We start from the raw sequence: 14,535 nt of genomic DNA on the forward strand, positions 1-14,535 counted from the left end.
GACTTCTTAAGCCACTGGCGCGCCTGTGCAGGACCCACAAGCCGAGGATGGTTGGGGATTGCACATTTGGTAGGCGCGACCTAAGCTGCGACTATATTGTTCCGGTTGAATTGCAGAGATGCCTCGGCTCTTGTGCCTTGCCTCTGATGAAGCCTGCGTTGGTAGGGACATCTGAGAGTAATGATGAATGCCAACCGCTCTGATGGTGGCACATGTCGAGTCACCGGAGTAAGCTATTGTTAGGGCCGTGGTCCGAACCTCCAGCCGCCTGCTCTCAGGAAAGGCTGGCGGTGGTGGTAGTCCACCTTTTTTAAGTGGCGGCATTCCGCAGTGCCACCAGTAGGTCTTTTTTTGAGACCCAGCCTTGCTCCCTTACCCAGGCTGGAATGCAGTGGCGCGATCTCGGTTCCCTGCAACCTTCGCCTGCTGGTGCAAGCAGTTATGCTGCTTCAGCCTCCCAAGTAACTAGGACTACAGGCATGCGCCCCACACTCGCCTAATTTCTGTATTTTTGGTAGAGACGGGGTTTCACCATGGGGGCCAGACTGGTCTTGAACTCCTGACCTCAAGTGGTCCACCAGCTTTGTTCTCCCAGAGTGTTGGGATTACAGGCGTGAGCCACCGTGCCTTGCCCGCAATTAGTGGTTCTTAACTGCAAGTGCAGTGTTCCTTTGTAACGTTAAATGTATCCTTTGCCTGTCGCTAATGAATGGTATGTTACCGCCATTGGTTAAAAACACGACATGAACCGTGGAACAGTGAATTAAAACTGTACCCGATCTCTTTTTAGGTATGGAGCTAGGTGCGGATGCGATGTGGCTCTCAGTAGCACCTTATGGATAGGTAAGAATCGGGGAAAATATGCTGGGAAAAATGAAATCTAAAAAACGGTCTTAGCCCGTGATGCTTTAAGAGTAGTGGACAGAAGGGATTTCTGAAATTCTATTCTGAGGCTTTAATGTTAACAGCATTGATATTTGATGTGACTGTAATGAGGTTCATTTTCACCGTTTTGCATCTTTTTGTTTCCTAGTTGTGTCCCAGAGGAAGGATGAGAATAGCTGCTGAAGTAAGTTGAAAATTCCCTCTCAAAAAAATTGAAGTCACTGAATGTGCCACAATGATGACAGTTTATTTGCTACTCTTGACTGCTAGAATGACGAGAGTCTTAACCACCAATCTTACCTGAGGCACCCAAACTGGTGATTTGGGGAACAGAGAGCACACCTAAGTTCACATCAAGTTGTTTCTTCCCAGGTCCTAAAGAGCAAGCCTAACTCAAGCTGTTGGCACACAGGTAAGAAACCTTTGTTATACTTCGCACCCTTTAAGGGATTAGAAAAGAGCCAAAGCAATGATGCTTATATACATTAGTGTTTCCCTCCTCCCCTTATTTTATTTTATTTTTTTCCTTTATTCCTCCCCTTTTCAAATGTGAGTTTCTGCTATCATTTGTATACTTAGTTTAATACTGAAGAAAATGAAAAAACAGGTACTATGATGGTTGCATAGTTCAGCAGATTGCATCATGAAGAGATGTACCATCTGTCTGATGTATCTGTGGTGGCTGTGGTTTGTTGTTAATAGTGTAAGCAGTGTACCACCAATCTAGCATTAAAATATTTACTGACAATTTTGTGTTAAAATTATTTCGTAGGCATTACACAGAAAGCTGGAAGTTGAAATGGTAAGTGAAATTATATCCAAGTAAACAGGTAACTGGGCAAACTGCCTACACACAATTGGCATTCTAGAGTTAAATTCTTAATGTGCATTACGTACTCTTCCCATGAGTGCTGAATGCATGAAATAAATACCAGATTCTCGTCCTGTTACAATTAGTAAGAAAGTTTGTAAATGCAGCCTGGATGATGATAAGCAAATACTGACTGAACATGAAGGTCTTAATTAGCTCTAACTGACTAAAGGCATTTGTTAGTTTTGGAAGGGGGAAAAAACTCATCTGTGGCTATTCTAAGACCACTCTTAATTTCTTAGGTGGAGTCCAACTTGCCTGGACCAGCTTTATGGGTTCTGGTAAGTAGATGGACTTCCTGAGAATGCTTCTACTGATGTGCTTACTGCTGAGCTACTGGCTTATGGCTTGGCTTGGCTGACCAATATTGACTGGAATGGCATTTGTGTATTTTCCTTGAGCACGTTTGGAACGGGGTTTGTGTTATGATGTTGATCAAATGTCTGACCTGAATTGAGCATGTAGACAAAGTTAACACTGAAGAACCCTGTGACAGACAACTTTGAAAAGAAGAGTTTAATGATGTTCAGCATTTTAATGGAAGTCCTCATTTGTATTGCAGCTGGTAACGTTTTTATCCATGGATGGCTTGCTTGGGTAAGGACATGAAGACCGTTCCATTCATATTTGTGGCTTGCTTCTGAAATGTGATCTTACTGATCACTGTTATGGGTTTGTCTTATAAAATTTTATAAAGTGGGTTGTATGAAAGTACTGTATTAAAGCAGTTATTTAAAAGTATTGGATAAGATTTTTGAAAGTAAATAATTGAATATTATTTACTTTTAAGTAAATGATATTCATTGTAGGAAATGGTGTGAAACTTTTTCAGGTGCAGATGTTGGAGACCTTTTAAAGGTATATATTTTTTTGATGTTAACATTATATTTACTGAGTGAGATACTGTTAGTGATGATTTTAAAATTAAAACAGATGGGAATCTCTCTGAAAGAAAATGGAGATTAATCTTAAACTGAAACAGTAGCTGGGAAATCTTTTAAAAATCTACCTATTAGTACCTATTGGTAAAGGAGATTAAATTTCTGCAGGTATGGAGAGTCAGCTTGACTACACCGTGTGGAGCAATTTGTGGAGCAAGTTTTAAAGAAGCAAAGGTATAGCAATCACCCGTGGTTTTCTTTTTTGAGACAATCTTGCTCTGTTGCCCAGAATGGAGTGCAGTGGTATCATTGCAGCTCACTGCAGCCTCTGCTTCTTGGGTTCAAGTGATTTTGCTGCCTCAGCCTCCCGAGTAGCTGGGACTACAGGTGCGCAGCCCCACACCTGGCTAATTCTTGTATTTTTAGTAGAGATGGGTTTTCACCATGTTGTCCAGGCTGGTCTTGAACTCCTGATCTCAAGTGAGCCACCCTCCTCGACCTCCCAAAATGCTTTGATTACAGGTGTGAGCTACCATGCCCTGCCTCAAGTATGGTTTTTAAGTGTTGAAAAGCCAATACCATGATGATAACATAGTTCAGCAGACTAACACTGATGAGCAGTATTAAGTCTTTCGCTCCTATCTGATGTATCTGGCTGTAACACTCCAGTTTATACCCTTGAAAAGGGAAATAATAGCCATTCTATAGCTTTTTGTGATTTGGATTACTCTTAATTGTATGTAAGTTGTCTTACTGTGTATTGCCCCTTAATTTCAGGACTTGGAATTCATGCTTGAAGAAATGCAGGTTAGTTTAAGCTTTTTTGAGGTGGCAAAGGATGTTTTTGTGGTGTATTCACCTTAATCTGTAGATGGGAGTGATTAGCTGTTTAAAAGTTAAAATGTGACTGAAAAGGAAGTTGAGTAAAATGTGACTGAGAAGGAAACTGATTAGGGCAAAATTTAAATGGAATTGTCTTTCATCTTCTAACAGGCATATCTGTTTTAAATGGAATTTTTCATCTTCTGACAGGCAGACCTGCTAACCTAAAAACTAGGTGAGTCCGTTTCTGGTACATGTGATAATTTTCGATGTAACCAATGATGTAATGATTCTGCCAAATGAAATATAATGATATCACTGTAAAACCGTTCCATTTTGATTCTGAGGTTACTGTAGTAACAAGAATCACACATTTGTTTTTTGCCATGATTAACGTGTTGTCTTTGCTTTCAGAGTTTAATGACCACAGCAAGCAAGCATGCAGTTTGGCCCTTGAAAGGTGAGGGTTGGAAATACTGATTATTGTAATTGCAGAATACATGATGATCTCACTCCAGCTTGAACTCTCTCACTGATTACTTGATGACAATAAAAGATCTGATATTCTGCATTCCCCATGTAGCATTTTAATTTAAGTCTGGAAATGTGGCTAAAAGTTGTTTTTTTATTTTCTGAGACAGGGTCTTTCCTCACCCAGGCTGTAGTGAGCCCTTTGCAGCTCACCACAGCTCAAACTCCTGCGTTCAAATGATCCTCTGCCTCCCAGTGGCCTTTGTAGACAGCCTGATATAGAATCTCAAGAAGATTAAAAAATGTCTTTAATTTCAATAAATGGCTGCAATCCATCTGGAGTATGGAGTGATTACTTAAAAAAAGGACAGTGCTTTTCATCTGTTAATCTTTAGTTGTAAGCATAAATCTCATTCGAAGGCTATTAAAACTCCAGGGCATTTGCTTTATTTACAGCGTAGCCAATTAAAATTTTGAGTGTTACAAGGTGTCTTGCATTAAAGTGCAATGTTGCCTAATTTTACAAATGAGCAAATTGTCAGGGTTTAATAGGCCCCTGTGTCAATTGGTCTTGAGTTTAAAGTATTAATGGAGCTCCCTTTGAGAAAGTCATGTCCAACTAGTGATAATTCCATGTGGGTTTTTGGCAAACAAGTGTTTAGGGATGCCAAAAGTGGGTGTAAGGGGCCAACTGGTTACTTCAATCTGCCAAAATTTACATTATCAGAAAGATGGACCAAGGGGTCGAAATTGAAGGTGGGACACTTAATTTGAATGTCAATGTAGCTGTGGTTATATCTTTGTTGGGAAATGTTTAGCAATAATGGTTTTACTAATCTGAGTGTCTGGGCTAAAGCAGTTTAGTCCCATTAATGATAAAACTTGTTTAAATACATTTCTGGTTACCCTCTGAATTTTTTTTTTTGAGACTGAGTCTAGCCTCAAGGGGTGCAGTGGTGTGGTATCTGCTCATTGCAACCTCCGCATCCTGGAGGTGGAGCTGTTCTCACACCTCAGCCTCTCAAGTAGCTAGGACTAAAGGCACCTGCCATGGTGACTGGCTATTTTTTTTGTATTTTTAGCAGAGATAGGGTTTTGCCATGTTTGCCAGGCTGGTCTTGAACTGACCTCAGGCGATCTGCCTGCCTTGATCTGGCCTCCAAAAGTGCTGGGATTACAGGCATGCGCTACTGTGCCTGACGTATCTGAATTTTTTGTTTTGAGACAGAATCTCACCCATCCTGGAGTGCAGTGGTGTGCTCTTGGCTCACTGCAGCCTCTACCTCCCAGGTTCAAGCAGTTCTGCCTCGGCCTCCTAAGTAGCTGGGATTACAGATGCCCATCCACCATGTCAGGCTAATTTTTGTGTTTTTAGTAGAGACGGTTTCAGTATATTGGCCAGGCTGGTCTTGAACGCCTGACCTCGTGATCCACCTGCCTCGGCCTCCCATGTGCTGGGATTACAGGCATGAGCCACCGCATGTAGGCCATCGTTTATTTTTGGTTAACTCATGTTACAGAATAATAAACTTTCCTTAAAATAAGTATACTTGAGGTAGCATCTTTAGGATGAATTACGCTTAAAAAGCAAGGAATGTGATCAGTGTCATAGATGGTTCTGGTTCTTCAGAGAAGGGAATTACAGGAAAAGATGTTTTATGCAACTAAACAAAATAATCCCATTGGATTGACAGATCTCAACAAGGAGAAAGTTCATACAACAGATCTCTTGAAAGCTAATGATTACTGTTGACACTGGCAACTGTTTGCCTTGTTTTTAAAAATTTGCCATATACAACCTTAATTTTCTAGGAGTTTGGGGAGACTGAATTTGAAATAAACTCTGCTTTCAGTTTAGCATGAGTTTATACATTCCAAAGTCCTGGTTGTTTTTGACTTTATAAGTAAGTAGTCCCTTAATTTTTGAGAAATAATTCATTTTAAAATTCATCCTGACACACCTCGCTGAGTGACACTTCACTGTCTTAAATAGTAACTTCACTGGATTTCAAAATAAGCATTTTTCTTCCTCATACATAGGAGGACTAGCTGAGTAATGCCTAAAGGGACTAGGCCTCTGAAATACTAGGATTGTGGCTGGGTGTGGTGGGTCACAACTGTAATCCCAGCACTTTGGGAAGCTGAGGTGGATGGATTGCTTGAGTCAAGGAGCCCAGAGAACAGTCTGGATAAGATGGCAAGACCCCTTTTCTCTCTCAAAAAATATTGGCCAGGCATGGTGGTGCACTCCTACAGTCCCAAATACCTGGGAGGCTGAGGTGGGTCACCTTAGCCCAAGAGATTGAGGCTGCTGTGAGCTGTGATTGCACCACTACTATAGCCTGGCCCAAGATCCCTTCTCCATTTAAAAAAGTTATAAATCAGGGCAGGTGCAGTGGTTCACACCTACAATCGCAGCACTTTGGGAGGCTGAGGTGGGGAGATCATCTGAGGTCAGCAATTTAAGAGCAGCCCAGCCAACATGGAGAAACCCATCTCTACTAAAAATGGAAAAACATTAGCCGACCATGGTGGCACACACCTGTAATCCCAGCAACTTGGGATGCTGAAGCAGGAGAATCACTTGAATCTGGGAGGCTGAAGTTGCAGTAAGCCAAGATTGTGCCATTGCACTCCAACCTGTACAACGGAGGGAGACTGTCTCAAAAAAAAATAATAAATTTCAAGGCAAAAGTGAAGATTGAATAGAAAACAATTTCAGAATCACTGTTAAAGACCTTGTTCTTATTTCATGATTATTAGTTTATTAAAACTTTTAGTTGCATTATAACATAAGGAAATCACAGAGTTTTGGTGTTCACTTTTTCGCACATTTGGGTTAATCTAAGGTCAATATCTTTGTTCAGTGACTTAATATCTTTTTTGTCTTTTGAGATGGAGTCTTGCTCTTGTCACCCAGGCTGGAGTTGAGTGGCACGATCTCGGCTCACTGCAACCTTTGCCTCAGGTTCAAGCAAACCTCATGCCCCAGCCTCCCGAATAGCTGGGATTACAGGCATGTGCCACCACGCCTGGATAATTTTTGTTTTTAGTAGAGACAGGGTTTCACTATGTTTGCTAGGCTGGTGTCGAACTCCCGACCTCAAGTGATCCACCCTCCTTGGTCTCCCAAAGTGCTGGAATTACAGGTGTGATCCACCACTCCTGGCCAATACCTTTAAAAATAGAAATATAAATAAAATTGATAAATAAAATGACTTGTACTGTTGATACAGTTTTGTTTAATCTGAAGCTATAAAATAGAGATACATCTACCTACCTATGTATGGATGGATAATATCTCACATTTGTGGAATGCTTTATAGTTTTTTAAAGTACTTTTATTCACTTTATCTCATAGATGTTATCTCCTCTGATTCCAGCAACAAGAGCCCTGTGAGGTAGCCAGGGCAAGTATTTTACACAACATTAGCAGGAAGGGAGGCTAGGAGAGGTTTATGTAACTCGCTCAGGCTGAAACACTGAAAAAAAAAAATTGTGACTGTCATTTCAGTGATGTTTTCTGCATTATATTATGGTACTCCTCACTATATTATGTTGATGGCTGAAATGTCATAAAGCTTAATTATATGATTCTCTTGATGAGGCTGATGAAATAAACTTAACTCACTAGTTTTACAGGGACAACCATTTTCCCACATTTCATATATGATTTGATTACCTGTGTCCTAAGTGAATAATCTACTGGGGTATGAAAAACATGATTTGAAAACACTACACCACTATATTATTTCAACAAAGAACCATCTTTCACACCTCTCTAAGTAAAAAGGAACTTCAAAAAAAGTCCTAACCAAAAAAAAACGAAAACGAAAAAGCCGAATGATGCATGGCGATCAAGTCAAAATTGGGTATCTTCTGCTTCATTGTGATGAAGAATGTTGCCTGGATTCCTTCCATTTAAAGACTTGATTGTCAGACCTGTGGCAGAACTCTAGATCTGATTTAGCCTTGGGGAAGCAAACAGGACAAAACCCAAAAGCTCAACTTTCTGCAATGGTATGCATGATTCAATGAGCTTTGGCTGCTTTGGAGTCTGTTGGCCAGGAGACTTGGATATGATAAGGCTTCAGTTCCTCAGGAGGAATAGAATCTGGAGTATTGCTCATGAGGTCATGTCCCCGGAAGGACTTTGGGAAGGCTATGACATCTCTGATGCTTGGAGATCCAGTGACAACGCATATTAGTCTGTCTAACCCTGTGAGTAAAATACAAAGACAACATGAGAAATGTAATCTAATGTTGGAACTAACTTAGTTTTTCTATAAAAGTTGTAGAGAATCTTTAAAATAAGAATCCTTAACAAACTGTAGCCAACCATAGTTCTCTACCTTTTTAGAGAACTTTTGTTTGAGAGGTTCTTTTCTATGGCATTCTGGAAGAGTACTGAGGACTAATGTTCACATGCTATTTGGGTTATCACAGCAATTAGTGTTTCTAGCAAGGGCTTACTAAAGGCCCTAAAACAGGTTTAACAATGAATTTAGTGCTTGGCAGGGAACTCCATAAACACCGAAGGAAGTTCCTGTTTTTGGGGCCTACCATCTAGGTGAGCCTCCTAGAATGTCTCACTCTTCCTTGCTTTGGAGTCTGGCAAAACAAGCAAAGTGAGTAACCATGGCAAACAGAAGGACGCTGGCATATTCCTGTTTTCATTATGGAGCAGTGCTTTCCAGATCCAGTGAGCGTGTCTGTGAGGCCACAGGGATTTGAACAGTATTGCCTTAAGATCTGCAGTTTTAAACTATTAATGATCTTTCAAATGCAAATTATCAGTTAAATTATATCTTTATAACTGCTAAGATATATTTAAAATATATTACTGAAATTTATTATTTATTTTATTGTACTTTGGGCTCTGGGGTACATGTGCACATCCTGCAGGATTGTTGCATAGGTACATACATGCCATGGTGGTTTGCTGTCTCCCTCTCCCCCTGCCATTACTGAAATTTAAACAAACTTATATTCTCATGGAACTCTTAGACTCATCCGTCCACCTCCACCACCACAAAATGAGAGCCCGAATTTGAGACAGTGCAATGGAATTCAGTTTAGCTTATAAGAAGAAAAATTGTTTACCTAAGGCAATTCCTCCATGAGGGGGTGCCCCATAATCTAAAGCCTGGAGCATATGGGAGAGCAATTTCACATCTTCCTGAAATTCAAAAGATAATTCAGTTGAAGGTCCACTAAGTGCTACCATCTAGGCTTAGATGATAAAGGGAAAACAAAGTTGAGTTTTAAAACACCCAAACCTGACTTAACTAATAATAATAACTTAATGGAAAAATGTAAAGAAAAAGTTACCTTAAGTGATTTACAAGCTAGCAAGGGAAAAAAACAAGTCATAGATGATATTAACATGTACAAAAATGCCTGGTGTTCAGTAAGTGCAGCTTTTACTGTATTCACAATGCGAAGAGAGTGAGACCAAATGAGGAGGTGAAGGTGAAAAGCAGGAAAACTTCTCCTGTCACAGAGACCAAGGGAAGAGAACATTACTAAGTGGGCGACTTGTCAAATGCTGCTGGGAGGAAGGAGAGCTTATGGGCCAAGAAGAGGCCACTGGATTTGGTGACCGTGTGAGTAACTTGTCGGGCAGTACTTGTAGAAATGTTGAAAGTGAGTTTGAAAATGCTTCTCCAACCAGGCTACAAATCAGGACCAAGCGGGAAGCCTCAAACAAACAGATGCCAAAGCCTCATGCTCATAACTTTTTATGCAGTTGGTCTGATGTGTGGCCAAGGCACCAGTGTATTTTTTTTTAATGCCTTCCAGGTGATTTGATTTTAAGGTGTAGCAGGGCAGAGAACCACTGTTTAGGGAAGCAACAGAAGTAATGTATTCTAGGCCACATGCAGTGGCTTACTCCTGGGAGGCCAACACAGGCAGATCACCTGAGGTCAGGAGTTCAAGACCTGCCTGGCCAACATGGCAAAACCCTGTCTCTACTAAAAATACAAAAAAAAAAAAAAAAAATAAGCTGGGTGTGGTGGTGTGTGCCTGCAGTCCCAGCTACTCAGAAGGCTAAGGTAGGAGAATCACTTGAACCCGAGAGGTGGAGGTTGCAGTGAACTGAGATCACACCACTGCACTCCAGTCTGGGTGACAGAGTGAGACTGTCTCAAAAAAAAGAAAGAAGTAATGTATTCTTACTGACTCTTGAAAAGTTTCACAATCAGAGGAATGAAAAAGATAGGCTGAAAACGTGACTAGAAGCTGGGCTGGGCAGGAGGATTGCTTGATCCCAGGAGTTTGAGGCTGCACTGAGTTATGATCCTGCCATTGCGCTCTAGCCTGGGCGACAGAGTGAGACTCTCATCTTTTTAAAAACAAACAAACAAACGCACAAAACCCAAATGGTGATTGGAGGCTTTGACTTGGCAAAGTTAAGATTTTGGCCGGGTGTGGTGGCTCAAGCCTGTAATCCCAGCACTTTGGGAAGCCGAGGCGGGTGGATCTCTTGAGGTCAGGAGTTTGAGACCAGCCTGTCCAACGTGGTGAAACCCTGTCTCTACTAAACATACAAAATAGCTGGGCGTGGTGGCACGCACCTGTAATCCCAGCTACTTGGGAGGCTGAGGCAGGAGAATTGCTTGAACCCAGGAGGCTGAGGTTGCAGTGAGCCGAGACTATGCCACTGCACTCTAGCCTGGGAGAAAAAGCGAGACTGTCTCAGCAGCAGCAACAACAACAACAACAAAGTTAACAGATTTCACAATACCCTTAGACTTTAAGAACATTGAAGGATTAAAGTTAAAGGAGTCATCTTATAGTCAGAGTTCTCCAATCCTGCTCTCACATATGAAGTTCTTCCATCCTGCCTCATACTTGTCAGTTAATCCCGCAAAATGGTCTTTCAGGACCAGAGAGTTTGGTCCTGAAAGACCTTTTCCTTTTGAAACCTACCCAAGCCTTCTATAGCATCACCAACAAACTTCAAATTCTTAGGTCTGCACCTGTACAGACTCTTTTTCTTTCAAAAATCCTGATTACTCTACTTTCACTAAAATATATCCCTACCTTAAATATAGCTGAAGTAGTATCTAATAAGTGACATAAAATCTTTTCAAACTTCTCTAACATTATCAATTTTAGTCACTTCCCGACTATATGGTTTTCATTTTATTTAATTTTTTAATTTTTTTCAAGCTGCATGGTTTTCTTAAGCAGTGTAGTGGTTAGGAGCATGGGCTTTAGAGCCACCCCGCAGGGTTCAAATCCTGACTCTGCTTACTTTTGTACTGTCACTTTGGCAAGTAAGCTGCCTCAGTAAATCTCATCTTTAGAGTGGGCAGAATAAAGATACTTACCTGTACTATTATAATAAGGGTATTTAATATGAACTATTAATTAGTACTTAAATAGTGCTGTTTAATAGTGCTATGAGCCAGATACTATTTAAGGATTTAATATTATTTACTTTTCCAAGTCCTACATTAAAGGTAGAGATATAGCTGATGCTATTTTGTATCTTGTGAATCCTCCATTCATAACAAATGTTTAATAAAATAGGCTGATTTAAGTCAGATGTGGTGGCTCATGCCTATAACCCCAGCACTTTGGGAGGCCAAGGTGGAAGGACTGCTTGAGAGCAGGAGTTTGAGAGCAGTGTGAGCAACATAGGGAAACCTTATCTCTACAAAAAAATTAGGCATGATGGCATGTGCCTGTAGTCACAGTTACTTGGGAGGCTGACGTGGGAGGATGGCTTGAGCACAGGAGGTTGAGATTGCAGTGAGCTGTGAATGCACCAGTACACTCCTGCCTGGGTGACAGACTGTCTCAAAAACAAGCCAACGACAACAACAACAGGAAAAAAAAAAAAAAAACAACTGAAAAATACTCTGGTAAAAAAGTAAGCCCAGGATAGCAGATGGTGTTTGTTACCTTTAGTAAGGTTGCCAGTATATATTGCTGTAGCTCTGCATTGTGAATTCGAATTGAACCACCTCCTATCTCATTGCCATTTAAAACCAAGTCATAGTGTTGGCTACGGACCTAGAAGATTCACAGAGACTTTATGTTAGAGAAAATGTCTGGTTTTCTGTTCTACAGGTTGAAGATCCTGTAGATTCTTAAAGACAATGTATTAACTACTAACTCAAACCCCTCAGTTTCTTCGGAGGCTTCCAGAACTGGGCCCTATCTATCATCAGACTTTGAAGTCTGAAGTTCTTTGCTGTTATATACATACTTCTTTTTGATTTGGAAGTAGAGATACAGTACCTTTTTGGGCTCAGTGTAAAGGAGGTGTATGTCACTGGGGTGGGGAGCAGTAAATGGGTGGTGGGCCGATTCCAGCTCCCTGGGATTTTCCTCCTTGGGGAGAAAGAGTGGGAAATCCACTACCCAAAGGAAAGAGAACAGAGTGGGGTCACGGAGCACCACTCCTCTTGTTTCTAGAAGGTCAGCACATTCCAGTCGTAATTTTCCCAACAAAGAACACTGCAAACAGAAGACATAAACATTGAGTTAACTTCTTGACAGAACAGGCAGCAAATGACACAGCCTGGATTCCGAAGCCAGGCCATTCTCTAGGAAAAGATTAGCCAATTAACAGATAGGATGCTTGTTGCCTCTCAGAACACAAAGATCTGAGGAATCTGACTGCAACATGGTTGAGAACAATTAGACTCAACCATCTGGGTAAGTACCTAATAACTCGGTGATTAAAAACAGGGATCAGCAGTTCATAGACCTGGGTCTAAATCTCAGTGTGGCTTATTACTAACTTCTCTGTAACCTTTTTCATTGTAAAATGGGGTTAAAAATATCAACTCGAAAAGACTGCAGTGAAGCTTAAGTGTGATAATGTATGTAAGGTGTAGGGCCTGCCAAAGTATGTGAGTGGCAGTCATTCTGATTATTTCCTCACTTCTCCTGAAGGGTTGTGGTGAGGATTTGGTGAGTTCCTGGCACATGGTTAATGTTCAGTAAAGGCTGGCTATCACTACAGGTAATGTGGATTAGAGATTCATTTAAGAGTGTGGCTGGGCACAGTAGCTCACACCTGTAATCCCAGAACTTTGAGAGGCCGAGGTGGGCAGACCATGAGGTCAGGAGTTTGAGACTAGCCTGAGCAACATGGTGAAACTCCATCTACTAAAAATACAAAAATTGGCCTGGCATGGTGGTGTGTGCCTGTAATCCCAGCTACTTGGGAAATTGAGGCAGGAGAATCGCTTGAACCCATGAGGCAGATGTTGTAGGGAGCTGAGATCATGCCAGTGCACTCCAGCCTGGGCGACAGAGCTAGACTCTGTCTCAAAAAAAGAAAAAAAAAGTGCGAATTTTGGAACCCAACTTCATGGGTTGGAAATCTGGCTCCTCCACTTCCTAGCCGTGTGACTATGAGCAAAATTTTAACCTCTGTGCCTCACTTTTCTTATTTTTAAAATAGCAACAGTATCAGAACTTCCTTTATAGGGTTGGCATGAGGGTTAAATGAGTTAATGTCTACAAAGTGCTTAGAACAGGGCTTGGCAAATAGTAAGTGCTTAATAAGTGCTACCTATGGTGTGCAGGACTTCCCTGAGAAAGGACAGTTGGTTAGAACAGTGACATATGCCTGGAGACATGATAGGATGTTATTTTGTAGTCCAGTCTATCTTATATTTATGTCTACATAAGGGACCTTCATTGTGACATTTTTAGAATGCTAATGTTATTCCTTGAAAGTCTGGTTTCTAGCTCTTTCAAGGAAGGCCTTGTAGGAATCAGAACTATACCTTCCCGAGAATGAAACACCAGCATGTTTAGTTCATACCAAGAGAACGTTTAATATCCAAATAAGTTTGCAACAAAATCCCATGTTCTCTTTTTTTTAATTTTTTTTGAGATGGAGTTTCGCTGTTGTTACCCAGACTGGAATGCAATGGCATGATCTCAGCTCACCGCAACCTCCGCCTCCTGGGTTTAAGCAATTCTCCTGCCTCAGCCTCCCGAGTAGCTGGGACTACAGGCATGTACCACCATGCCCAGCTAATTTTTGTATTTTTTTTTGTAAATTTTTTGTATTTTTTTAGACGGGGTTTCACCTTGTTGACCAGGATGCTCTCGATCTCTTGACCTCATGATCCACCCGCCTTGGCCTCCCAAAGTGCTGGGATTATAGGTATGAGCCACTGTTCCTGGCCTCATGTTCTTTTTTAAGAAATGCATTCATAATAAAATTTGGAAATAAATTAGCTTTCTTTATTCTATTATAGGGGAAGGGGAGACAGGGGATTACATTTAGCTCTGAAGCTGGACTCTGAAACTTTTTCTTTGGAAGAAACAATGATAAATGAGAATATAGATTTTAAGAAAACTTGATGAAGTATGAGTGAGACACACTATCATTTTGAAAAAACTACTAAATTAGAACAATAAATTTATATCATGCTTGATCTTTACAGTACATTTTTAATATTCATGGTTGACTTTGCACTATACTTTTCTATATGTTACAAAGATCCCTGAAGCTAATTCAGTCTTCTGTATCCCCCAAAGAATGGTGACTCAGCCAGTGCATGATGGCATTCACCACCTACAGCTGCTGTTTTTGAGGAAAAAAGGTCCTACTTTGACCAAGTTGGT

The 14,535-nt window shown here is 40.9% G+C and overlaps 1 protein-coding gene, 1 long non-coding RNA gene and 10 other non-coding genes across 38 annotated transcripts in view; 11 read left to right on the plus strand and 1 right to left on the minus strand.

The window, feature by feature from the left end:
* The window catches only part of LOC100896123 (uncharacterized), a 37,569-nt gene that overhangs the window by 1,104 nt on the left and 21,930 nt on the right, over positions 1 to 14,535 (plus strand). For 2 of the 19 annotated variants that reach the window (XR_013529523.1, XR_013529521.1), the window contains exons 2-13: positions 791 to 843; positions 1,034 to 1,069; positions 1,258 to 1,297; positions 1,658 to 1,687; positions 1,999 to 2,037; positions 2,319 to 2,353; positions 2,566 to 2,614; positions 2,806 to 2,871; positions 3,415 to 3,444; positions 3,631 to 3,694; positions 3,874 to 3,919; positions 4,101 to 4,265. This is a non-coding gene — a long non-coding RNA (uncharacterized LOC100896123). Of the gene's footprint in view, positions 1 to 790; positions 844 to 1,033; positions 1,070 to 1,155; positions 1,298 to 1,459; positions 1,688 to 1,998; positions 2,038 to 2,318; positions 2,354 to 2,565; positions 2,615 to 2,805; positions 2,872 to 3,414; positions 3,695 to 3,873; positions 4,266 to 13,982; positions 14,072 to 14,535 lie in introns of those variants that run through there. The other 17 variants (XR_013529520.1, XR_013529519.1, XR_013529511.1 and 14 more) reach the window with 15 other exon arrangements.
* On the plus strand, positions 133 to 212 carry LOC118149345 (small nucleolar RNA SNORD74). Its single transcript, XR_004736729.1, has one exon. It is a non-coding gene; the product is annotated as a small nucleolar RNA SNORD74 (small nucleolar RNA).
* On the plus strand, positions 896 to 955 carry LOC118149361 (small nucleolar RNA SNORD75). The gene has a single exon (XR_004736743.1). It is a non-coding gene; the product is annotated as a small nucleolar RNA SNORD75 (small nucleolar RNA).
* Positions 1,114 to 1,193, plus strand: LOC118149340 (small nucleolar RNA SNORD24). Its single transcript, XR_004736724.1, has one exon. It is a non-coding gene; the product is annotated as a small nucleolar RNA SNORD24 (small nucleolar RNA).
* On the plus strand, positions 1,493 to 1,560 carry LOC118149358 (small nucleolar RNA SNORD77). The gene has a single exon (XR_004736740.1). It is a non-coding gene; the product is annotated as a small nucleolar RNA SNORD77 (small nucleolar RNA).
* Positions 1,864 to 1,924, plus strand: LOC118149346 (small nucleolar RNA SNORD44). The gene has a single exon (XR_004736730.1). It is a non-coding gene; the product is annotated as a small nucleolar RNA SNORD44 (small nucleolar RNA).
* LOC118149359 (small nucleolar RNA SNORD78) lies at positions 2,177 to 2,241 on the plus strand. Its single transcript, XR_004736741.1, has one exon. It is a non-coding gene; the product is annotated as a small nucleolar RNA SNORD78 (small nucleolar RNA).
* On the plus strand, positions 2,658 to 2,740 carry LOC118149342 (small nucleolar RNA SNORD79). Its single transcript, XR_004736726.1, has one exon. It is a non-coding gene; the product is annotated as a small nucleolar RNA SNORD79 (small nucleolar RNA).
* On the plus strand, positions 3,210 to 3,291 carry LOC118149347 (small nucleolar RNA snR60/Z15/Z230/Z193/J17). Its single transcript, XR_004736731.1, has one exon. It is a non-coding gene; the product is annotated as a small nucleolar RNA snR60/Z15/Z230/Z193/J17 (small nucleolar RNA).
* Positions 3,733 to 3,809, plus strand: LOC118149344 (small nucleolar RNA SNORD47). Its single transcript, XR_004736728.1, has one exon. It is a non-coding gene; the product is annotated as a small nucleolar RNA SNORD47 (small nucleolar RNA).
* Positions 3,952 to 4,028, plus strand: LOC118149341 (small nucleolar RNA SNORD81). Its single transcript, XR_004736725.1, has one exon. It is a non-coding gene; the product is annotated as a small nucleolar RNA SNORD81 (small nucleolar RNA).
* The window catches only part of DARS2 (aspartyl-tRNA synthetase 2, mitochondrial), a 35,704-nt gene continuing 27,847 nt past the window's right edge, over positions 6,679 to 14,535 (minus strand). For 2 of the 9 annotated variants that reach the window (XR_013529508.1, XR_013529506.1), the window contains 5 exons: positions 12,184 to 12,402; positions 11,845 to 11,955; positions 9,034 to 9,109; positions 7,211 to 8,149; positions 6,679 to 7,106 (listed from right to left, as the gene is read on the minus strand). Coding sequence is in view for 5 of the 9 variants with exons in the window: in XM_008984999.5 (XP_008983247.1) it covers positions 7,962 to 8,149; positions 9,034 to 9,109; positions 11,845 to 11,955; positions 12,184 to 12,402 (594 nt within the window). In the remaining 4 variants the exon portion in view is untranslated. Of the gene's footprint in view, positions 8,150 to 9,033; positions 9,110 to 10,371; positions 10,607 to 11,844; positions 11,956 to 12,183; positions 12,403 to 14,535 lie in introns of those variants that run through there. The other 7 variants (XR_013529509.1, XR_013529507.1, XM_008984999.5 and 4 more) reach the window with 4 other exon arrangements.

Source organism: Callithrix jacchus, chromosome 18 (genome assembly GCF_049354715.1).
Source record: "Callithrix jacchus isolate 240 chromosome 18, calJac240_pri, whole genome shotgun sequence".
Lineage (NCBI taxonomy): Eukaryota > Metazoa > Chordata > Mammalia > Primates > Cebidae > Callithrix > Callithrix jacchus.